Source organism: Peromyscus maniculatus, chromosome 8, assembly GCF_049852395.1.
Source record: "Peromyscus maniculatus bairdii isolate BWxNUB_F1_BW_parent chromosome 8, HU_Pman_BW_mat_3.1, whole genome shotgun sequence".
Lineage (NCBI taxonomy): Eukaryota > Metazoa > Chordata > Mammalia > Rodentia > Cricetidae > Peromyscus > Peromyscus maniculatus.
In genome coordinates this window covers 18,237,067-18,261,528 of record NC_134859.1, presented here as the reverse complement: position 1 = coordinate 18,261,528, position 24,462 = coordinate 18,237,067, and the positions used below count along the sequence as shown (strand labels likewise).

The 24,462-nt window shown below is 52.4% G+C and overlaps 1 protein-coding gene across 3 annotated transcripts in view; it reads left to right on the top strand.

Moving 5' to 3' along the window:
• The window catches only part of Lmf1 (lipase maturation factor 1), an 85,987-nt gene that overhangs the window by 19,819 nt on the left and 41,706 nt on the right, over positions 1-24,462 (top strand). For 2 of the 3 annotated variants that reach the window (XM_006978805.4, XM_076578130.1), the window contains exon 4: positions 17,662-17,810. In XM_006978805.4, the coding sequence (XP_006978867.1) occupies positions 17,662-17,810 (149 nt within the window). Of the gene's footprint in view, positions 1-2,007; positions 2,816-17,661; positions 17,811-24,462 lie in introns of those variants that run through there. The other variant, XM_076578131.1, reaches the window with a different exon arrangement.

Genomic DNA, 24,462 nt, shown 5'->3' with positions numbered 1-24,462 from the left:
TTTTATTTATCGGTTTTTTAAGAAGTTGAGTAAAAAATTGTTTGATGATGCTGGGAAGCTGAGGGATCTGGGCAGTGTCCCGCCAGTGCCCGCCCTTCGTCACGCCCTAGCCCCGGCGTTGTGATCAGTGATGACGCGTTCTAGCGCATCTTTGGATTTCTATAGGTTGTCTTCTCCTGGAGGAAAAGGGCTCACTCTCCAGTGTCTTCAGCTGACAGCTTAATTCGTTCACTTTCCGTCTCCTCTCTGATAACAGCAGCACACACGCAGATGACCACTGCCCTCTAGCTGTGTCCCTGTCCACCCCGATGACAGCCACTGTGATTCTGTAACCTTCAGCGCTGATGCCTCTTCGGACAAGTGCCGTCTAAATAGACAACAATGCTACATGTGTGGGGTGTTAACTCTTCCTGCCTGTCAGCTTCTGGACTCTTTCTAATCTGGTCTAGACCATGACCTAAAGATTATTCTTTTAATTGTTAAAAAAGCATGAGCTTGGATTGCATGGTTTATTCTAAACAGAACTACAATACTGTTTTACTTCTGCTCTCCAAGTAAATCCCTTTATCTCTGCTAGCACTTATTCTGGTATTTGCATCTAGATTTCTCATTTAAAAATGATTATTTATGCCAGGCAGTGGTGGTACACACCTTTAATCCCAGCACTCTGGAGGCAGGCAGGTAAAGTGGATCTCTTGTGAGTTCTAGGCCAGCCTGCTCTACAGAGCTTCCAGGACAGCCAAGGCTATACAGAGAAACAGTGTCTTGGAAAACCAAAAAAGAAAAAAAAAATGTCTGTATGTGTGTGTTTGAGATGTGTATGTGAACACACATATACTATAGCACACATGTAGAGGTCAGAAGACAACTTTATGGAATCAGTTCATCCTTCCTTCCTTCCTTCCTTCCTTCCTTCCTTCCTTCCTTCCTTCCTTCCTTCCTTCCTTCCTTCCCACCTATCTCCCTCCCTCCCTCCCTTTATATGATATTCTGGTTTCATTTCTGTTAGTGTGATAAGCTATCCTGATCAAAGCATCCCAGTGGAGGAAATAGTTTATTCAGCTTATAGCTCCAGGTTACGACCCATCATTTCAGGGAAATCAAGGCAGGAGCACAAGCAGTTGTCACATCATAGTCACAATCAAGAACAGAAAGTGAATAAAAGCTTCCATGCTGTCTATGGCTTTCATTTAGCTTTCTCCTCTCCTTCCCCTCCCCCTAGAAATCAGATTGACTTGCTTCTTCACTCTTTGAGGAGAAGGGTCAAGGCCCCCTGCCTAGGGAATGGTACCACCAACAGTGGGCTGGTTTTTCCTACATCAGTTGACCATCAACACAATCCCCACAGACATGCCCACAGGGTGACCTGATCTAGGCAATTCCTCAATTGAGGCTCTTTCCTCAGGTAAGTCTAGGCTCTGGCAAGTTGATATTTGAAACCATCTGTCACATGTGTGTGCTGGGGACCAAATTCAGGTCACTAGGCTTGCACAGCGAACGCCGTTAGCTACTGAGCCATCTTGCCAGTCCTTGAATCCATATTCCTAATGAGGTGTACACATGGATTGCACTTGGTGGGATATTGTTTGTGTACTGTCTGTCTCGAGTGACAGAGATCCCTCACATATGCTCCTGATGCTGTTCTCAACATCTTAGCATAACTGTGTCACGGGTATAATTTTTACACTTGATTTTAGCCCAAAGACCAAAAAGTGATGCGAATATAATTGTTATGGATTTGTCAATCTGTGCATTATTGTGTCTATGCAAATAGTGACTGCTGTGCCACATAGTGAGCTGTAACTTTAGTCTGTTCACGTTTAGTTTTTCCAGGAGTTGATAGCTGACCCTTCTTTTGTGGTTTAGTTTTTCATCTCTGATCTTGTCTCACCAACTTATTCTACTGCAACTGCTTAACTCCTCTTACTATTTTTATTTTATAGAAAACATACTGCATAGTCCATCATTCTTTCTCCCACACTGTGGAGGTTTCTCTTTACAGGCTCTCTGGCATCACTTGCAGCAGATGCATTTTAGACATCTGGTTTGGGAGATCGTGCGGCAGGTCAGCTGTCTTCGCCAGGTTCTGTCCCGCTAATTGATTTGCCCCTCGCTGTGTGCTAGAGATCCTTGCAATCCACAGGGATTGTCATGCCGAAAACAAGTCTCCGCATCAACATCCGCCTTTCCCACTGCACCCTCCTTCCCTTCCCGACACGGGATTCCCACGAAGAACTGTCTGTCAGCCCTCTGCATGACCACATTCACAGGGAGACACCTGAAAGCAGCTGGTCGATGGGATCCTCACCCAGCTTGCGACTATTTGTCTGAGGCAAGGCAGGCCATCCCGTACGCATGCTGCCTGTTCAGCTTTCCCCGTGCGAGCGTTGTGTCCCGGCTGCACTGGGCAGCTGAGAGGCTAGAGAAGTGCTTTGGTCTCTTCAGACACCATCAAGACTGCCAGCTGGCCTGGCACCTCCAGCACCTGGTGCATGTCCCCTGTGCTTCCTGGCTCCCAGGCCCCTCGCTAGCTAGGGAAGAGCAGTGCCAGCAAGGCTGACCTTTGCCAGTGTGAGGAACAGGAAGAGACTCTGCTGGCCGCCCCGGCTAGCGTCTGCATGCCAGTGTCTGCTGCGAACGCTTTGATGTTCTGAAACAGAGACTTAAAGAGGAAGCCGTACTCTGTGCTGTCACAATGGCATCTCTTGTGTGTGCATTTGTGGGAGGAGATGGGCACGGATGCTGTTTGGCTACTGCTAATGGCCCTTCTCGACAGTTCCTGTCCTCTGGTCCAGCACGCTATGCTTCTTTCGAGGTATGATCCCTATGTGCGTTACAGGTGTCGGCCGCCTCTTAGGTGTGTATCTCCATGGCAGGCAGACTGTAGCTGGTTTTCTGTTTGGTCCTCACCACGATGAACATCTCAAGGGCATTCATAGGCTGACTGTGAGGAGGAGTCAGAGGTGTGCTTTATTATTATCACTACTGTATGTGCATGTTGAGTGTGTGATGAGTGTGTGTAGTGCGAGTGTAGCCACGGAGCACACGTGGAAGTTAGAGGACAGTTTTCTGGAGTCAGTTCACTCTTCCACTGTGGGTTCTGGGGATTGTTTTCAGACGGTCAGGCTTGCACACAAGTGCTTTCCCCCCTGAGCCGTCTCGCTGGCCCCCAGTGGTAAAGTTCACGTGCTGTCTGTGAACACTTCATGGTTTCTGTATTGGCTGTCCGCTCCCCGCCTCTGTGCTGAGGACTGCCAAGGAAGTATTCCCCAACCCACCAGCTGGCTTCATGTCTTCCAGCTTGGGAAGTGGACCTGTCTGTGAGTCCTGTGTTTCTCTGTACCTGCCTCTCTTCCTACCACTCTCAGCCCCTTGAGGCTGGGCACTGCCCAGTTCCCACCATCCCTACGGCAAGAGTCCTGGCCCTGTGCCAAAGAAGGGGCACCCGCTTGTATCTTCACCTAGGAAGAAGTTTCTGCCTTCTCCGGGGCTCTACAGCCCAGGCGGTCACTTGGCAGGGTCAGTGTGGCTTATGAAGACACTGGGTCAGCTGTTTCCTCCAGTTTTTCAACAAAACGTCCCCAAGCCAGAAGTACTGACTAGTGGAAGAGGGGACCTGGAGCTCCCGAGAAGTGTGCAAAGTGTGTCCCACTGTCAGGTCACTGGCCTCAGGGACAGGCCACAGCCTGGAGGTCTGGCTCCTCTCAGCTCTGTCAGCTGATTGGGTGGATGCCCACAGTAAGTGGTTCAACCCACTAATGGCCAAATCCAAGATGACGAGCAGAAACTGCCGTGAGGAGCAGCTGCTCTCTGGTAGGTGTGAATCTGCTCCCTGGCTGTGACATGTGACCATGGGTGACTGTGGGCTGAAGTGGACAGCGTGCCGTAGGCAACCATAGGGCCACAGGGGCCTGCCTGTCTCTTAGGATCATTTCCCTGTGACACACCACAAAGGTCACCATGCCCACATCTCTATACTAAGTAAGAATGCTGATATTTAGCCTGTTGCATGCTGGGATCTCATCAGTGTCTTTGACACAGAGACACAGGGCCAGCCCGAGGACAGTGACCTGGGGCCTGCCACACTTGCCTGGTCGTGGAGGTAACTGCAGGGTCAAATGGGCAGATCCAGAACTCCCTTCTGTGACTGAAGGTGCGTGGGTCAGGGGTACACTGTGTGTATTTGTAGGCATGGTTCCCTCTCCTGCGCTGACCCTTGTAGGGGCTGCCATGCTGATTTCTCGGGTCGCTTCAGCTGTAAGGTTAACTTTAAACAATGCGCACTCACTCCTGGAGATTCCTGTGCTCGTCCAGGCTGTAGCAGCAATGCAGCACACCCCCTTATCTGTGGAGTAGCACCCACCATGGGAGCTGTGGCCTCGCTGCTAACATGGCGGACCTCTCCGGCAGCCAGGGGCCAGAAGGCTTCTACGCTGAGGCCCACCTTCTTCCCAAGTTGCTCCTAAGACTAGAGCTGCGGGCACCTGTCTTCCTAGACTAGAGCTGCGGCCCCTGTCTTCCTAGACTAGAGCCGCGGGCACCTGTCTTCCTAGACTAGAGCCGCATGCGCTGTGCCCCAGCTAAGCAGCCAGCAGAGCCAACGCCAGTGCTGACACCAGCTCTGCACGTGGAGAGACAGTGACAACGGCAGCACCTTAGGAGGTGAACTTGCAGTTGCACCATGCCTCAAGGGACTGCAGAAAGAGGAGAGAGCCCCACCCTCCCCTCGGAGGGAGCAACTCAGGTCCAGATGGCAGGCTACAAACCACCACTGGACCTCTCAAGCTCCCACCAACACCCAGGGCCCATCCAGAGATCCCACGAGAACAGCCTCCTGTCTCCTTTACCCTCTGGTCTTTCCCCCCAGATCTTGTTGACTTCCCATGTCGGTGGCTGTGTAGAGCATTCCTGGTAGCACGCTCTGCAGAATGTGCCTAAGATTTGCTCTGTCCCATTGCTTCCCAGCGGAGACACTGAACGATGGTTTCAGGTAGGATTGCCCCCTGTAGGGAGGGCTTCCCTGTCACTTTCCTGGTGTTACCTTGTTAAGGTATGTCTGCCAAGTGCCCTTCTGTCCAGTTACAGATCCCCAAAGGAAGCAGATAGACACCCGAGTCAGTCCCTTAGTGCTGGGGGTCTGCATCCCACTTGCCACATAGTTTATATGAGCTGAAGCCACACAGCATTGTGGAGGATTTAGGGTAGTTCCTGCAGGTCACCAGCTTACCTGCCGAAGTGAGTCCTGCTCCCCTTTCCTCCACAGATAGTCATTCTGTGGAGCCCCTCAGAGGAAGAGCTGTCCCTTTTCCCCAATGTTTATGCATCACAGTGGAGGTTTATTTTCTTCTCTCAAATGATCACCTCACATCCCGGTGCCTCACATCCATGGTCTTCCCGCTGGTCCCAGTGCCATCAATGGCCCGTCCATGAGGCTTCTCCCATACTACAGGACTATCAGGTGCTCCAGGCACAGCTTTGTCCTGACCCAGCCATTATCAAGCTTTGCTCAGGGTCTTGGTCCTCCTCTGGAAACGCCTCTAGGATATGGTGCCGGGTGTGCTTGCTGCTCTAGCCTCTTGGTGGGCAGCGCTAGGAAACAGGAGGTTAGCAGACCCACACAAGGAAGAGGAGTGAACTGTGGGCGTGGCGCTGAGGACTCTTGGGTGACAGCTGAGGGAGTGCTTCCTGCCCTGGGCCCCTCTCTGTGTCCTCAGGACAGCTATAGTGAGAGAGGACAGGCTGTGTTATCAGTCAGGGGCTGGAAGCAAACCGGCTTGTGCCAGTGGTGGGAACGATCTGTAGGCTGTCAGCCCTCACGTCTGGGGTGAGGCTGAGGGGCATTGGATGCTTCATTGTCAGTACTGTGAACTTGAACCTATCCTGCCACATCGGGGCTGCCGCAGAGTTAGTTTTAGCTCCTCGTTGTATGTGGTGATATTTTATCTGTGTACGCCAATAAAGTTTATCTGAGGCTCAGAGGAAAAAGCCAGCCACTATAGTAAACATAGAGGTCAGGCAGTGGTAGCACATGCCTTTAATCCTATCACTCGGAAGGCAGAGATCCATCTGGATCTCTGTGAGTTCAAGGCCACATTGGGAACAGAGCCAGGCATGGTGGTACATACCTTTAATCCCAGCACTAACCATAAAGGTCTGGAGGTCTGTACAGACAGACAGGAAGTGACAGAGCCGGGCAGGAAGAAGAAGTGATGTAGCTGGACGGAGAGAGGAAATAAGATGGCAGAACAGAAAGGCATACAGGCGTGAGTATACAGGAAGTCGGTCTCTCTGGAGACTGAGGTGTCGGTGAGGTGAGGTTGGCTGTGGCTTGTCCTATTCCTCTGATCTCTCAGCTTTAACCCCAATATCTGGCTCCAGGTTTTTTTTATTAATAAGACCGTTTGGCAATTCGTGGTACATTTGTGCAGAAGCTGAGTGTGAAATGTAGCAGAGAAACGGGTCTCAAGCCGACAGCATCTGATAAACACAGGTAGAACGCGGGTAATGTGTCTAGACTGACCTGACACACAGGCGAAAGGACCTGACATCAGTGATGGCTCTCCTCTGCCGGTGCGTTTTACAGCACCAACTACAGAAGCTTCTGTAAACACCCAGCGGCTGGGGGTTAGGGTGGCAGCCCAGTTGATAGAATGTTTACCTTGCAACCATGAGGGCATAGTCTGATCCCTAGAGCCCATAAAAAGCCAGGCATGGTAGCACTCATTTGTAATCCAGCCAGCCTAATCTACTTGTCAAGCCCCAGTACTCAGTGAGAGACTCTCCCACCAAATCGAAGGTGGATGTTGACCGAGGAATGATACCCAAGGTTGATCTCTGGCTCTCACAGCCCTGTGTGCACACGGGCATGCACAGATGCACAGGTGCACAGAGAAACAAAACCAAACAAACAGCAGTTTGCTGAAGAGGTTTAGGCCACCAAACTCAAGGGGATTAATCCAGCATCAAGGCACCGTCTCTCACACTGGCTTCAGGGATTGTTGACTGGTAGCCTGGGGTGGCAGGCATGGCCAAAGCAATTGAGGCTGTGACCCTCCCTGAAAGATGGCATGGGCAGTGGTTTGGGAATTACGATTGCGTGAGCCCTGCAGCTCGTCTCCCTGAAATGGGGTCCAAGATTTGAGGAACCATCCCTGAGTTTATAGGACAAGGAGACTTCAGAGGCACAGGCCTGGGACCTTGACTGTACATCAGCCCCTCTGGCCATCACCCAACACTGACTGAGTAGCCGGAGTTCTTACTGGCAGGGAAGCCCACTGCCTTAGGGCAGTGTGAAGAGCCACCCACTCCAGGACTTGCCCATCTGACAGCCACGTAGCTGGGCTCTTTTCTGTGTTTCTGTTGGCGGTATTGGGGATGGGGGTGAGTGTGGGTCTTCAGGAAGTGGGTGCAGAGGATGTCAGGGAGATGCTTAGCGCCCCGCCCCCACCTCTGTCAGCTTGTTTGGAGGTTTTCCTGGCTGATGTGGACCCCATGGGCAGGTGTGAGGATGATGGGATGAATGGAAATGTAAGCAGGCCGTCATCTGTGATGTGGGATCTGGGTTAAGCAGGGGCTTAACTGATAGCCCTGGAGAAATGGAGTCTTCGTTTGAGCTTCCAATGCAGGTAGTGGCCTGGTGAGCTCAGGGGCAGTGGCCATGCTCCTGGTGCAAGGGGTGCCACGTTGTCTAAAGAGTGAAGTCTCTTTTATACCAAGTGCCTTTGGGGTCCATCTGTGAAGGACAGGGAAGGACACTTTCCTGCCTAACTTAGGTAGGTGGCTGCTCTGCAGATGATGTTCCTCTGCCTTGTCCCCCCTGAAAATCTCCCCACCTCAGAGGGCTCAGTCCATGGTCACTGGGCTCTGACGATCCTGTGCCTGTGCGTGATAACGCTGAGCCCTGTAGCAGGGAGCGTGTGATACAGCAAGGTGGCTCATCTCAGGGCCGAGAGGAGGAGACAGAGAGGGGGAGTGAGCCTGTGCTTTTTCCTGTCAGGGCCCTAGCCTCTAATGGATGGAGCGCCTCACACTCGGGGGTCTTCCCCGTGCTGCCCTGCCTGCCTGCCGCTCCTCTCCGTCAATACCAGGGGTGTGCTTTACTAATCTCCTAATCCAGTCACGGTGCTCAGTTGAAACAAGGAGGGGTCAGCCTACCAGGAAAGTGGACAAAGAGCACGCACACTACTACCACTGCATACCCATGTGAGAGGCCAGGACAGCCCCGTGGGCTCTTAGACCCAGAATGGAGCCTGCTCTAATTTCTCTGCCTGACCTCTGACGTGCCTCCCGCCCTCCTGTGATGGCTGAGAAGGTGGCTGGAGGGGGTGGTGGTGGAGCAGACGTGTGAGGTAGGATTAGGCTCCAGAGTTGAAAGGAGACCCTGGAACAGGTATAAGAAGGAGTGCCAGTCATGGGCGCTGGTCACTTCCTGCCTGGGCCATTTTTCTGTGAGAATTATGTCGCCTGATTTAGCTTAAATATGATCGTTAGTTGGGAATGGTGGCGCATGCCTTTAATCCCAGTGCTTTGGGAGGCAGAGGCAGGTGGATCTCTGAGTTCAGAGCCAAGCTGATCTACAGAGTGAGTTCCAGGGCAGTCAGAGCTACACAGAGAAACCCTGTCTTAAACCGCTCCCCTTCCCCCCCAAAAAAGGGATCCTTGACTAGTCCTCCGTAAGAAAGCATTTCTGGATCTTTCTCCTGACGGCATTAAGAATGAGATGCCTCAGGCTGTCAAACTGAGTGAGGCAGTGCCATTGGGCCCTAATGTATGGCTGCAGTTCGTCCCCACCCCCGTCCAGGTGTGGCTCCTCAGCGTGCACTAGACTGGTCACGTGTTCCATGTGTAGACGGATCTGTGGGTCAGGCTGTCCTCTTCAGACTTTGCCCTAACACCAATGCCAGCGTCACTGTGGGCTTGAGGGAGGGCTGGAGGCACCACATGCAGATGTCTGGGTGACGGGGTGACAGGGAGGAACAGTGCCCATCCTGGGTTCCCTGAGGACCCCCCAGGACTGTCCTCTGACATGGGAATATGGCAGAGGTATGTGTCTTCTGGCCCACTCCTTCTTAAAAAGTGTGAGGAGACATCCCACTTCTTCAGCATTGGGCTGGTGATCCATATGGGGGGGTGGCACTAATGTCACTGAGCCGCAGCAATCTTGGGAGCCCCTGAGAGGTGTAGGGCTAGGGTTTGGGCGGTTGGTGGGCTTCGTATGCAGCCAGGACACCCAGGGTAGAGGTGTGCAAGTTTGTGCAGCCTTGCTTCTGCATTGAGAGCCATACCACATGTACCTAAGCGGGTACTGCCCCTGAGACGGGCTGGGAGTTGGGGTCCAGGCCGGTGGACCATGGGGACCCCCACCCCACATAGCCACTTAAACCTAAATTCAGTTGAGCTGAAGTTTAAAAACTTTTAACTTTCTCCCTCAGTCACATGAGCCACATTTTTGGATCCCAGAGACCCATATGGCCAGTGGCTCCTTTAACCAGGCCTCACCAACCCCAAGCGTTGCAAACAGAGCCACAGGGCCATGGTGTCTGATACTTCCTCAGGATCCTGGTCTGTGGCTTTGAGGTCGGGCAGTCTGTAGTTCATTTCCACACACAGGAAACGAGAGAAAGCCCGGGAAAATGTGTGCCCTTCAGCATGCTATCTATACGTTAAATATTTGGAATATATTAATCCGAAAAAAATCTGGCTAAGTCTAATTTCCGTTGAGGGGAAGCATATTTGTATTTATCCAGAGGCAATAAAGCTGCAGAGGTCACTTCTGTGGATCCCGTTTCCAGGCTAGCTGGCGACACCTGCAGAGATCTAAGCAGTGGGGGACACCCGGTGGCTCGGGAAGTCTGGTTGTCCTAGCAACCGAACATTAACAAGCACCTGGGACCTGGGTTGCTGCTAGGGTCACCATGAGGGCATGTGGGTTATGGAGGTCACTTCCTGTTTCTCCGAGTGCCCAAGGACATCCTTAAAATGTGTATTAGCAATCTTCCAAACTTCGCAGCTGGGGCATGTCGTTGTCAGTAAGTCCATTTCTTTTGTATAATTTGCTTTTTAAGACAGGTCCCAGTCTGTGGCCCTTTGACGTTGAACTTATTAGGATAGTTCTCCTGCCTCAACCTCCTAAGTGCTGGCATGAATGGCATGAGGCATCACACCTGGCTTTCATGATTGCTTACAACCTGGAGCCGGCAGCCAGCACTCTGAGAAACATCTGCTCACTAGAAAATGCTCTCCCTCTTGGGATCTGGTCTCTACCTCCAGGCCTGTCCTCCAAGGCTTGGTCTCTACACTCCACTCCTGGCTTGCTCCGCCCTCGGTGAGTTAGATTGTACCTGGCGGCTTGTGAGATGCTCAACACAGGAAGCAGCGTGGCTACCGGGACCGGCAGCCCTGTGTTTGTGTCCTGTGTAGAGCTGCAGATGCCCAGCTGGTTCCAGAGGGGGAGAAGGAGGAGGGGCTGGGGAGTGAAGCGATAGACCACACACAACAGTGTTCCTTTCCTATGGGGACAGCGCTGCAGTAAATTCCTTTCAGCACCCCCAAGGGCAGCTTGGAGTGTACTAGGATGAGTGGGGAATGTGCTGGGAAGGGACATCTCAATGGGGCACCTCTCTAAAGATCGCCTCGAGGCTGTGGGTCAGCCGTTATTTGGGGGTTTCTGTAAGATGGTGATGACCCACACACATGTGCAGGGCAGCAGCTGATGGTGCTCTGGCTGGCGGGGACAGAAACCACTGCACACGTACTCCAAGCCTGCTGGCTGCAGGACTGCTCGGGCGGCCTCTGCCCTCCCCACTTGGGCTGCCCTGGGTCTGGTGGCACACGTCTGTGGTCCCAACCCTCAGCTGAGGCAGTGGGCTCACTGTGACTTGGAGGTCAGTCTGGAATACATAGTAAGTTCCAGGTCAGCCCGGGCTGCACAACAAGAAAGACCCTGCCTAAAAACAAACCTCAAACAAAATCTAAACCTTGTGTGGAGTCTCTCACAGATGGGAAAGACAAACCTAAATCCTCAGAGGTGACTTTGCAGAGCAGTGTATGTAATGAAACCACAGATCGGAATTTGGGAGCACTTGGAAAGTGTGGCGGCATGAATCCCGAGACCTCTGGTAGCCTGTCTAACAGAACACTGCTTCCTCTCTGTGACCTGTGGCATAGGGAGGGGGGGATGTTGCAGTCCCGGGACCCAGCAGATTGCCCCATCACAGCGGAAGACCTCAGAGGACTCAGACTCTGAGGTCAGAGACACAGAGAGTCGGGCTTGCGGCTCTTTGGGGACCAGGGGTGACCTCCCCCATGATGTCACTGCTTGGCTGGTGCAGGCCCCAGGCTGTGTTATGCACTGGTGGGCACCGTGTGGCCCGTGGAGTTTCCGTTACCCGCACCCCTTCCTTCCATGCTAGCAGGAGAGCAAAGCAAAATTTTGCTATGCCAGCTCATAACTTCTCCTAAAATATAACCTATGAAAATTAAGGAAACTTTTAAAAGCTACGGGCTCCCTCCAGGGCCATCATTAGAAGCCCCTGGGGTGGCAGAGGGCGGGCGGCTCACTGCTGGAGTGACAGCCAGTCAGGAGGGAGCGCTTTGCCCCCTTCTCCCTGTTTTTAACGAAGGAGCTAATGGATTTCCTATTCCTCACGTGGATGCTGCTGTCACTTTTGAAGGATCCATCTGCGCTATATTTAATTACTCTTTCTGACTATCTGAAGTCGTTCTAACTAGCTCATGCAGCCTGACTGCCGTCTTCTTCCTAGAGTGGCCATCTCCGGGAGGCGTCCCTCTGAGATGCTTCAGGTCTCGCTTCTTACCTAGGGAGTGAGCTTGGCCTTTGACACAAGTAGCTCCAGGTGATATTTCACCATGCCTCACGTTGTATGATTCCCACCGCCCTTGTCTAGCCCCTGGCCTGGCCCAGATCACCCCTGGGCCTTTATTCCTAACATGACTGAGTTCATCCGTGTCCTGGCTGTCCCCAGTCCCCTGACAGGAATTACACCTGGTACCACACCATGACGTGACTCCTGTGCTGCTCATGGTGATCAGGAGCAAGAGACAGCCTCTGGGGCGCGCTTTCCCACTTGATGAGCTAGCACCCCACCAGCAGGGCCTTCCAAAAGTTTCTACTTGCTCCTTGCTCCTAAATCTCCTATCCCATCACACCAGTCCTTGGATCCCCTCCCAGACCGTTGGGCCCCCAGCTTGACTCGGCTGTCCTCCACCCTTGCTCGGCCCCAGCCCTGCATCCAACCAGATGATGTCTACCTCTCACCTTCCAGGCATGTTCATCAAGTTGGTGGTCCTGAGATTCCCACCTCCCCTTATCCCTCACCTCAAGCTGACTGTCTTCCTGGTTGCTTAGCTTCTAGGCCTCTGTTGGGCTGAAGACACCGCATTCCTGAGCCACTCGGCCAAACAGCCCCCCTGTCGGTGCAGCTGGCCAGTATAAAGCTGCCTGACCTCCTCTTGCTGGCTCCTTGTGTCCCTTCTTTCCAGCATTTGTCCAGCTAAGGCACAGACGAGGAATCTGGTGGGTGTCTGATGTCTTTCTTCTTTGATGCCAGTGAACAGAGGAGCCAGCACCGTCCATTGGTTTTATCCGAGATCAAGCAGTGTAGACCTTAGCTAAGGAGTAGGGTCCAGATAGGTCCTTCTGCATCTGCTTCTCCACCCACCTACAGTCTCTGGGGTCTGGAATCTTCTGCCTTATTGGTTCTGCCTTACATCTGTTTTCTCCTGGTTGTGTCCAGTCTCTGTAGACACCTGAGCCTCATGGACAGCATGAGGGAGACGCCCAGATGGAGCTCCTGGTTCTGGTGGCCTTGAGTGGAGAACCACATGGTCTCTGCTTCCATTTCCTTGTGCCGTTAGTGTTTGCACTTAGAAGCTTAGTTCAGGGGAACCACATCTTCCCCTGAGTCCACAGCAGTATGCTCCTCCTCACCCAGGCTGGAAGGAAGGTGGGAAGGCTCCAGAGCTGGCTCTGGGAAGCCCCAGTGGCCGCTGGGAACAGCATGTAGGAAAGTGAGGCTGGCATACCCTGAGTGTTTCCTCAGACACAGCATGGAGATGTGGACAGATTGCCTGGCCTCTCATTCCCCCCGGTGATAACACACCCTTCTTTCCCCACTGGTCAGCTAAGCCATTTCCATGTTCCTGGGAAGTTTGTGTTGAAATAGTTGTAGTTTTCCCCTCTCTCCTCTCTCCCATTCTTATTCTTGCTTCCACCTACCCCACCCACCCCCGCATTGTTTCTTCTCCCTCTCTTCTAACCGCCCTGCTTTGTTGGTTTTTAGACAGGGTTTCTCTGTGTAGTCCTGGCTATCCTAGAACTCCCTCTGTAGACCAGGCTGGTCTCAAACTCAGAGATCCGCCTGCCTCTGCCTCTTGAGTGCTGGGATTAAAGGTGTGCACCACCACCTCCCAGCTTCACCTGACTCTTATTCTTGAAACAGGATTACATACACTAAGTTGTCCAAACTGGCCTAAACCCACGCTGTAGCTGAGGATGACCTTGAATTCCTAATCCTGCTGCCGCTCTCTCCAGAGTGCTAGAATTACAAGTATGTACATTGGTGCTCAGTCTATGGATGCTGTGCTGGAGATCTTACCCAAGGCTTCATGCATGCCCCCAGTAAGCACATGAGACATTCACTCCCTCTTAGGAGCATACCCTGGTGCATCTGATCTCATCTGTGGTATCCAGTGAGGATGATTGCTGGAGCCACCCAAGCCTTTTGCCTGTACCCCCCAAAAAACAGCTCTGAATGGAGAACTTCTCTAAGCTGTTTTGAGAAGTTGTATGGTTCCATTCCATATGTACAGCTTCCTAGGTACAACTGGCTCAGTGCTCAACTGTGTGACTGGAAATGAGAGGCAGACACTGAAGCGAAGATTCTAGAACCAGCTGTGTGGCACCACATAAAAGCAGTCCACACCGCGCTGTCACTCAGGAGCTGCCTGATAGGACACTGTTGAGCTTGTGCCCCTATTACCCAAAGCATGAACTAGGCAAGCACAGAACTGTCTGCAGAGACCTGGACAGTAGGCAAGACCCTCCCTAGCTGCCCCTGTAGAGAGGCCTTGGCTCACAGGCACAGGCGGTGGGGGGGGGGGGGCGGCGTTCGGAATGCAATTGCGCGGGGTTGTGCTTGTCCACGGTTATAGCCGTCTGTCTCCTGTGGAAGGTGCCAACCCCTCTGTCCTCGGCATAAGAATTTGGTACACTGGGCAAGAGTGGCCAGCTACCCACCCACCCTCACTGGGTCACTCGGCCCCTGGCAATGCACTGGTTATTTATTTTTTTTCTGGGGACTCATCTCCTGCCATGCTGAAGCCGGGAACAATGGCCTTCCTTGTGCACACGGTGCAGCTGCTGAGACACCACAGATCCAGGCAAAGAGGGCAAGCAGGTGGGAGAGCAGCAACCCTTCCTTCCCTGGGTGTTTGTCACAGGCCACTGCCACCAGGGCAGGCCCAGCTTCTGTCAGGAAGGCCCCAGTGGGCCACAGCCATTCCATGAACTGGGGCAAGGCAGAGGGTCCAGTTGGAAGAGCTCCCCAGGCCTTGGCTCAGCAATCTCTATCCAAGTAGGACAGGAACGTCCCATCCCCTCTGAGGGCCATGGGGGAGGGTCTCACACGCACCCTCCTCCCTGGCATAGACAGCCTGTCTCTTGTCACCCTGCCCTGCCCTGTCATGCACCCCACCCCCAGCCCTGTCACCCTGCCTCTCTTGGCACTCGGATGCATTTCTGGGTTCTGCCATTGTGTATCAATCACTTTGATTGGTGTCACTCACTGCGCTGCATGTTAAAATTCCATTCCTATGTCTGCAGATCGAGGTGGCAATTAGGCAGGCTCTAAGCTCTGGGGAATGTGTCCCCTAAAAGCTCTGAGACTGTGTGTGGCATCTGTCACGGTGCCAGCTCTACCCTGCCCCAGGGCTAGCAAATGGGTCCCAGCAAGGGGTGGGCAGCTTGGTGGGTGTGGGGCAAACTGGGGTTTAGCTCGCTCGATATGGTATGGGGTGGACTCGCTCTGTGGCCCTAGATTTGCTCTGTGGCCTCCGGGCTTCTGAATTCTTTCACTTGCCCAGTAGAGGAGGGGATTGGAGGAGGTGGTCATTAAGGTTCTTCCTCAAAATGGTTGCTGCTCGTGGCTCTCATGGTGATTACCAGAGGCTTCCCCTGATCCACGGACACGAAACACTCCCACCATGAAATTCCACGGGGTATCAGGCACAGCCATGTGAAATGTATCCCAAATTGATATAAATTATCCCAAGGAAAAACCAGAGGGATGGTTGTACAAGGGGGAAGCCCTCACGTGGAAAGGGGGGACTGTTGGGGGCGCGGATATTGCTCAGCACGTTATTGAGTGCCAGCAGGACAAGATTAAATCATGCAATGCACAGAGAAACACAAGCTCCTTCGCTGGGTATGGACAGCAGCAGAAGCAGCCAGGCCAAGGGGACCCAGAAGCCATCCCATCCCAGATTTTAGAAACGGCAGTGTTAAATCATTAAATGGGGGCCTTGCTGTTTTTTTTCTGGGTTTGTAGCTCTCCCTCAGCCCTTTGGTGACAATTCACAAACGCTTAGCCTTGGACTCGTGCCAAGAGCAGGGAAACTTGGCACAAGAGGCCCAGCTCCACAGGACACATGTGGCTGTCCAGCTCAGCAAGTTCCAGCTGCTGTGGCCACAGCCCAGCTTCGGCACTCACTGAAGCCCTGATCGTGACCGCTTGTCCGTCCCACGGTAGCTCCCAGAGCAGGCAGTGCCTGTCGGGACCAGCCTATGGCTTGTCACTTTGCTGGCTGTGCCCTCCACATCGAGTGGATGGCTTCCAGGGAGACAGCTGTTGAAATGGACCAATGAAGACCCTAGCACAGGCAGAGAGGGGCCAGCAGACTCGCCATGGGGGCCTAGCAAGGGGCCCGAAGCCAAGTAGAGCCTGTGGCTTAGGGCGCAGTCCTTGGAGGGTGGTGCATGCAGAGTACATGGGGGTGGGGCACAGCAACAGGATGCTGATGGTCGGGAATGGGTTTTCTATTTTAGAGCTGTTGAGATCTACAGGGATATTATGAAAATATACCTGGCTCCCACATTTCGACACCAGATCCCTTGTGGTTAGTCCTCACACTCATACGCTACCTTCGCCACATTTCTAATTAACTGATGCCCACACGATTCATATTTCCTCTGTTTCCCTTAAATTTTTCTTTGTTTGTTGGCTTTTGCTGACCCAGGACCCCTGGTGACATTTAGTCACCACATTTCAGCGGCTCCAGGCTGGCACTTTTTGTCTCCCCTTGGCTTTGAAGCCTGGATAGTTAGATGTGCTGCTCAGAGTCAGTGGAGACCCCTCCACGGGGCCTGGCTTTTGTCTTCCCCGGGGTAGGCTGATGTGGGTTTGGGAGCGGTAGCAACTCCTTCACCTGCTGTGACACACACTGTAGACCTCGCTGAGTTGACTTGGATCGCTTGGGATGGCCACTGTAGATGGCCCCACCCCCATGCCATGGCAAGATGGTGCCCTGCAGCCTCTACCTACAGAGGACAGTGACCCGACACTCTGAGGCATTGTTCTGGGAAATCTGCATCTGGTCCTGAGTCTCTGTGAAGTCAGCCGTTGGTTCCGTCAGTGTAGACTCGTGTGTGCCTGCTTCACGCGGTATTATAACGTCGTGATGATTAGCTAGTTTATAAACTTTTAATTCTAAAATGACTCGTATACAAAAGCGGCACAGGGGCTCCCTGCACCTCTGTCCTCCACTGCTTCCTCCTGCCGCCCCTCCCGACTGCCCCTTCCTCGTGCACGGGTGCGGTTCCTGCTGCCACTGCGAACGAGTCAGCACAAGGGGCTAGCACAGCCCTGCCTGCCATCCTGAGACCTTGCAGGGAGAGGGAGTCACCACCACCCCTTAGGTGGTGAGGCGATGCCAGCAGTGGGGCCTTCTGTGCCCCAGGACTCCCCCTTTCAGTCTTTGGGACTGCAGGGCTCACCTGTGGGCTGTCCTCATGGCATTTCCTGTGCTGAGTCCCCCCAGGAAGACTAGCCAGTGTCCACAACAGACACAGAGCAGTCTGCCCTCTGGGGGCTCAGTCATCACTGGGTTTGCTGATCCTGGGTGCCAGCTTTGCCTGACTCAGTGACCCGGGCCTGAGTGGGAGCCGCTCTCCCAGAGTTGGTGTGTGTTGTACCTGCGTCTGTGCTGGCAAACTTTCCTCGGGAAGGGCATGCAAAGCTGTGATTTTTCACATAAACCTAAAAACAAAAGGCTTTCCACAAATGCCCATGGGCAGTGCACACCCAAGTGTGGGGTTCAGATATGATGTTTACGCTGCATCCCACACAGGATGGCGACCATCATCTGAACTGGGCAGCACAGGTCTTTCCTGTTCAAAAGCAGGGAACCTGGGGTTGCAGAATTCCCTGGTCTCAGGCTCTGGGTTACCCCACTCAGAGATCTGCAACTTGTTTCCTATGAAGACACATGGTGGCATTTGCTTGTCTTACGTCTCAGTCTCGTTTTAAAGACTTCTTGGTCAGGCTGAACTTTGGGGGTGATTGCTTTGTAAACACTTGACCCCACTGACCTTCCTCTTTGTGTCTCCTCTTGCTCCCCACCCCACCCCCCACCCCCCCACTGCAGGATGGGAGTCACAGCTGCTGGAAACAGGATTCCTGGGAATCTTTCTGTGCCCTCTCTGGACGCTGTCCCGCCTCCCTAAGCACACCCCCACATCCCGAATTGTCCTGTGGGGCTTCCGCTGGCTGATCTTCAGGATCATGCTTGGAGCGGTAAGTGGAACTGTCGTGTAAATGTATTTGGGAATAATGTCCTCAGAGCACACTGGGCAACTCTGCTGGGCTGAGCTGGGCTGGGCTGAGCTGGCTCATCTGGAGCCTGGATGCCTCCTTGCTGACCTGTAACTGCTCTCCTGACGTCAGCTTGGCCCTGCCCACTGTCCTCCACTTCACAGGGTGGCCTGCCGTGAACAGTCCACTCCATCAGTTCCACCAGCCACATTCACAGCCATTTTCTGTGGGAAGCAACCACAACTCTGAGTCCTTTCCCGGAGGAGACTTGGGAAAGAGCCGTGTCCTCTCCCAGAATGTCTTGGATGTCTCCAAGGTCATTTCAAAATGATGAAGGTCACGTGCCATTGAGATGTGTTGGTGAGCCTCACCTTTTTGTTGGGTCCCCAGCTTGCTTGCTTCTAGGAGTGTCTCTCACATAAGCCAGATGTGTTCAAACTTTTCTAGTCCAGCGTGACTGTCATTTAACAGCCTGTGTGGTCAACAGCCCTTGCCTGCTCTGGGGCTGCTCTATCCAAGGCTGCTCCTCCCACCCCACCCCTGTATCCTTGCTGTGTCCTGATGCTTTTACATCCACCGATGTGCACTGCTGAAACTTTCAGACACATGATTTGAAACTTTAAAGTGAGAGTGAGGCGTCTGCTTTTGACCTCTGGGTTATACAGAGAACGGGGCTCTGCTTGCTTCCCTGTTTTCCACTCTTTGATGAGATCTCTGTTCTTCTAGAATTGCACAGTGTTAGCTTTTCCATATTTCAGCCTTACTGGGCAGGTTCTCTCTACATGGATCTCTCTGCTTACTTTTATGTTGTCTGAGGGGACCAACCCAAGCATGCAGAGAAGTAGAGGTTTATCACAAAGAATGGGTCCCTGAATCATGTGAGCAGGGTGCTCTCATATGAGCAGGATTCTTCAAACCAAGACCTCCTTCAGTCTAGAACACTCTGCATCTCCCTCTGACTGCCCAGATCTGATTTTCAGGCTTTTCTGGTGACCTCAGGACTGTTCTGGGTATTGTTTAGCAGCGGGAGGCTCTTCCTATGCTCACAGGGGCAGCTCTGGCTCTGGAGGGACACCGCCTTCCCACTGCAGTGCAGGGTACTGTGAGCCCTCTGGAACCTACACTGTCTCCGTGGCTCCCGATCTTGACTAGAACTGGTGCTCAATCGGCACCGCGTATCCTCTGTTCTGGTTTGATTCTTGTTGCTGAGATAAAACATTGACCAAAAGCAGTTTAGGGGAAGAAGGAGTTTATTGGTATACACTTCATAATCCATCACCGAGGAAAGTCAGAGCAGGAACTGAAACCATAGAAGAATGCTCTTTTCTGTCTTGCCCTGAAGCTCATGCTCAGCCAGCTTTCTTATACAGCCCGGGAACACCTGCCTAGGGATGGAGCCGCCCGCTGTGGGTTGGCTCTCCTGTGTCGTCCAACAACCCCCCACAAACATGTCTGTGGGCAGCTCTGATCTGGGAAATCCCTCCACTGAAACACTCTTCTTCAGTGACTCTAGGCTGTATCACGATGATGGTTAAAGCTGATTAGCACACCGCCTGCACTGTGGATGAAGGCAGCCTATTCTCAGATGCGCTAAGCTCGCAGAGTATGAGTATCCCCATCCTCTTCACCCTCTTCTACTGAGTTCCTGCATACGGTGTGAGCCTCAGTGAAGGAAACACCACAGGAGGGTCCCTTTTGCCTCCGCGGGCACGTGTATACACGTGGCCATGACAGGCTAAGTCCCTTTCTCCACGCTGTCTGCAGCATTGGCCTTGGCCCGGGTGCTTGTCCCCAAGGATGTTCTATCCTATGAGGCTCAGGTGGTGCACACGTGACCGTGGTGATCAGGGCACCTGACAAGTCGTTTCTGGACTAAAATGATCCAGTAGCTTTGTGTTTTTATGGCTGAACATTGAGAGTCAGTTGATTAGGGCTGAGATGGCGCAGCAGTTAAGAGTACCGACTGCTCTTCTACAGGACCCGGGTTCAGTTCCCAGCAGCCACATGGCAGCTCACAACTGTCTGTAAGTCTAAGATCTGACACCCTCACACAGACATACAAGCAAGCAAAACACCAGTGCACATAAAATAAATAAATAAATTAGGTTTTGAGAAAAAGAAAGTCATCTGGTTTCCAGATGATCTTCACACGCTTGTTGTCTGAAGCAGGTCACCTGGTACGTAATCCTCTGTGACTGTAACTGTGCTCTGCCTCTGCTCTTGTGGCTGGGTTCCTGGAGAGACCTCAACTGTGACCCACCACATCTACCCATGTCTCCCAACGGTCTCCAGTGTCAGTGAGCTCCCCCATGTTGGGCATATGAAGGACCACAACAGCCCAACAGGAGGATGGGCAGGTGTGAGAGACCCTAAGAGAGCTATGTGGCGTCAGTATTTGCCGGTGGTAACTAACACGGGTGAAATCCCGTGCTTGCCCGGCCACATTGATGGCCCCGAGTCTGCACTGGGGGCATGCTGCTGTGTGCTGCTGTCTCCAGGGCCAATGTGCATTTGGAGAGGGGCACTGGATGCTTTGCTATCCTCCATGTCAAAGGGCACTTATTCCTGGCAGGCGGAGGGGGCCACAAGCTTAGTCTCCTTTCCTGGCTGGCGTTGGTGAGCCTGACTCTTTTCAAAAGTTTCAAAAGGCTCTATGTGGAAGGCAGCTCTGTGGCAGTATGAAGTCCAGATCTGTAGAGAAGCTGAGCTGTGTGGAGAAGAAAGCCCAGCTCTGTGGAAAAGCCCAGCTTTGTAGAGAAGCCCAGCCCTGTGGAAAAGATAAAGTAGATGGAGAAGCTAAGCTCTAGAGAAAAAGCTGTGCTGTGTAGAGAAGCTGGCCTATATGGAGAAGCACAGCCCTTAGAGAAGCTGAGTTGTATGGATAAGCTCTAAGGCTGTTCCATGCACCACTCTGGTGCCAAGAGTTGAATGCACCCCCATGATGCCTGACAGAGTGCTCGAGTCATTAGCACATTCTGAAGCCCTTTTATGGCATTTTGATTGACTGCTAGCACCAGCTGGATAAAAATTGCCAGGTGCACTAAAAGGTGTAATTACTTGATACAGTCTTAGGTTGGATATTATTAATCTTGCTTCAGTGGGAAGCTTCAGTGGGTGCTGTGGTAATAGAGTGATGGTAGCCTCGAGTCCATTGTGGGCTGGCTCCGACCTGAGACTGCAGGATCACAGAGAGCCCTTGCTCAAAAGTCAGCCCTCCAGACTTCATCATTGGATGGCATTTTGTGTGCCCCAAAATTGGTTGATCCCTTGGATCTGAGTCTCAGAGTCCTGTGGTCATGAGGTGGTGCCTCCCAGGAGAGGAAAAGCCACAGCACCTGTGGCCTGTGGGAGACCGAGCCAGGACTAGGACAACCGCATCCTCGGGTGCATGGCCGCCGTCCTCCCCGTGAGATGCGGCTGCTGTGAGCTCACACAGGGTGGTGTGGATTCCTAGCCTACAGAGATCCTCAGCCAGCTTCATGGCCTGGGATTCTGTGGGCAGCGCCCCCGGCTATGGCCCCCAGGAGGGACAAGCAGAAGGAAAGGAAGCTGATGGAGGGTTGGGAGGGATCTGTTCTGGATGGAGATCTGAGAGGCCTGGCCTCACTCTGCTGAGCCCTGATCTAATGATGAGGGGCATCAGCAAGCCCCCTGGGGGGCAGGCTTCAAAATTACCCGCCAGCTTCCTCTCCGATGTCAAATGTCATGAGAGGACAGAAGAGAACAGCCAACTCAGGTCATGGGGCTTGGTGACAAGTCCCTGTACCCACTGAGTCATCTCAAGCTGTGTTCTGTGCCGCAGAAACTGTCAGAAAACGAGATCTTCAAAAGTAGCATTGATAATAAAGTCCAAGCTAGGCCGGTAATATGGGCATGTAATCCCAGCTCCTTGGGAGGCTGAGGCAGGAGGATCATAAGCACAGCCAAAGTTAGTGGCAGAGCTCTTGCCCAGTGTGTGCACAATCCCAGCTCAGTACCTAGTACCACTGTTTCGGTCACTGTTCTGTTGCTATGAAGAGACACCATGACCAAGTCAAAAAGGAAAGCACTTAATCTGGGGCTTGCTTACAACTTCGGATGTTAGTCCATTGTCACCGTGGTGGAAAGAGGGAAGGCATACAGGCGGATATGGCGTTGTGGAAGTAGCTGAGAGTTCTGTATCAAGGATCCACAGGCAGAGAGAAAGACACTGGGATTGGCATGGGTTTTTGAAACCTCAAAGGCCACCTTGAACAAGGCCACCTTGAACAAGGCCACATCCCCTAATCCTGCTAATCCTTTCAAACAGTGCCACTTCCTGGTGACTAAGCATTCAAATATGAGTCCATAGGGGCCCTTCTTATTCAAACCACCATAAACACACACACACACACACACACACACACACACACACACACACACACACACACAATTAATAATAACAATACTTTAAAAGTAAAAATACAGTTGTGGTGATATTGTGTCCCCCAATATATTGTGCACCTTAATAAACTTATCTGGGGTCAGAGAACAGAACAGCCACTAGATATATAGGCCAGAAAATGGTGGCACTCACACACCTTTAATCCTAGCATTCTGGAGCCAGAGATCCATGTGGATCTCTGTGAGTTCAAAGCCACAGTGGAAACAGCCAGGCATGGTGACACAGGTCTTTAATCCCAGGAAGTGATGGCAGAAAGGTATATAAGGTGTGAGGACCAGGAACTAGAGCCTGTTAAGCTTTTAGGCTTTTGAGTAACAGTTCAGCTGAGATCCATTTGGATGAGGACACAGAGGCTTCCAGTCTGAGGAAACAGGATCAGCTGAGGAACTGGCGAGGTGAGGAAGCTGTGGCTTGTTCTACTTCTCTGATCTTCCAGCATTCACCCCAATACCTGGCTTCAGGTTTGATTTTGTTAATAAGACCTTTAAGATTCGTGCTATATGCAATAACATCTAAAACCAAGACGTAAGAAATTTTTGCAAAAGAACAGCCACAGTTAAATTCTGTCTGCTACAGAACATTGCTGGGTAGAGGTAAAGGAGCCATTAGTCAATCAGAGCTGTACCATGTTCGTGGGCCTGAGTTCCAAATGGTTCTAATTGTCTTGCAGACTTCCCAAAACCTAGACATAAACCCAGAAAGATTTTAATCAGAAATTGATAAATTGAGTCTTAAATTAGTATGGAGATGCCAAAGTTCTGTCTGTGTTTTGCATTGTTTTGTTTCGTTTTTGAAACAAGGTCTCACTGTGTAGCCCTGACTAGCCTGGAACTCGCTATTTAGACAAGCTGGCTTCAAAACTCACAGAGATCCTCCTGCCTCTGCCTCCTGAGTGCTGGGATTAAAGTTGTAAGCCACCACACCATGTCCCAAATGCCAAGACACTGAATGGTTTTGTATTTTGTTTTGTAGTTTGTGAAACAAACTCCAGCAGACAGACAGCTTGTTTCCATGACAACCAAACAGCAGCAATGTTATAGACCCAAGGTGTGAGGCTCTGTGAGTAGCCTCAGAATCAGCTCAGTGAGGGAGTCCTGCCAGGGGGGACACCACAGAGAGACGCACAGACACAGATGTACATGCAGACACACAGACATACAGAGAGACACAGAGAGACACACACACACAGACACAGAGATGCACACACAGATACAAACATACACAGAGACAGAGAGACACATGAAGACACATACACACAGAGAGACAGAGACAGAGAGATGCACACGCAGACACACAAATATACAGAGACACATATATGCAGACACACAGAGACAGACACACACACACACACACACACACACACACACACACACACACACACACAGGGTTCTTTCACAAAAGGCCCCAGAACAGATAATCCCTGGCTGGCGTCTTTGGGTGAGACCATAGGAAGAGGCACACGGGATCCTTCTTGGGCGATGGAGACATCTAACGTCTCGATGGGAGGAGGGGCTGTGAGAACGTGTGTCCTCCTCATCTCCTCAAGCATTAACTGTGTGGCAGCTCAAGAGTTATTTCTAGACCTAAGGAGGTCAACCTATGCTGGGGAAGGATGGCTGAGGGGAGCAGGAATCCCCCTCAAACCTATTTGTCCTTGCATTCCCTCAGGAACCATGTCCTCCAGGGCCTGGGGAGACTCAGCCAAGTGCTGCCCCTGTGCTGTTGCTGGCCATGGCCATGGCGTCCCTCTGTCACTCGGTTCCCTATAGCACAACAGGGAAGAATCCATTTCTTCTAGTTTTTGGTGGCATTGAAGTCAAGGTGGTATTAGGGGCAGTCTGCTGCTAATGGGCCAGTCGGCGGCGTGATGCAGGGAGGACATAGGTCTGCCTACCTGCCAGAGGGCCACAGCAGCACCTAGCACTCTGCCTGGTCTTTTCTTCACCTCAGCCAGGAACCCGGGTCACAGCTGCTTGTCCCAAGCCAGGTGAGCCGTAGGGCTGAGGGAGTGGTGGCAATACTCACTCCTGACCCCTTCCCCACACAGGACAGGGGCAGGCCTCAGGGAACAGAATGGGCTCCTTGCCAGACCTAATGGAAACTTACAGCGCTCCGTGCCCCTCTCCACCACACATCAGACAGCTCACTCTAGAGTCCTGGCTTCCCAGGCGCTCACATGCTTCCCAGCCTCGCAGGGTGGGGCTATGGCCC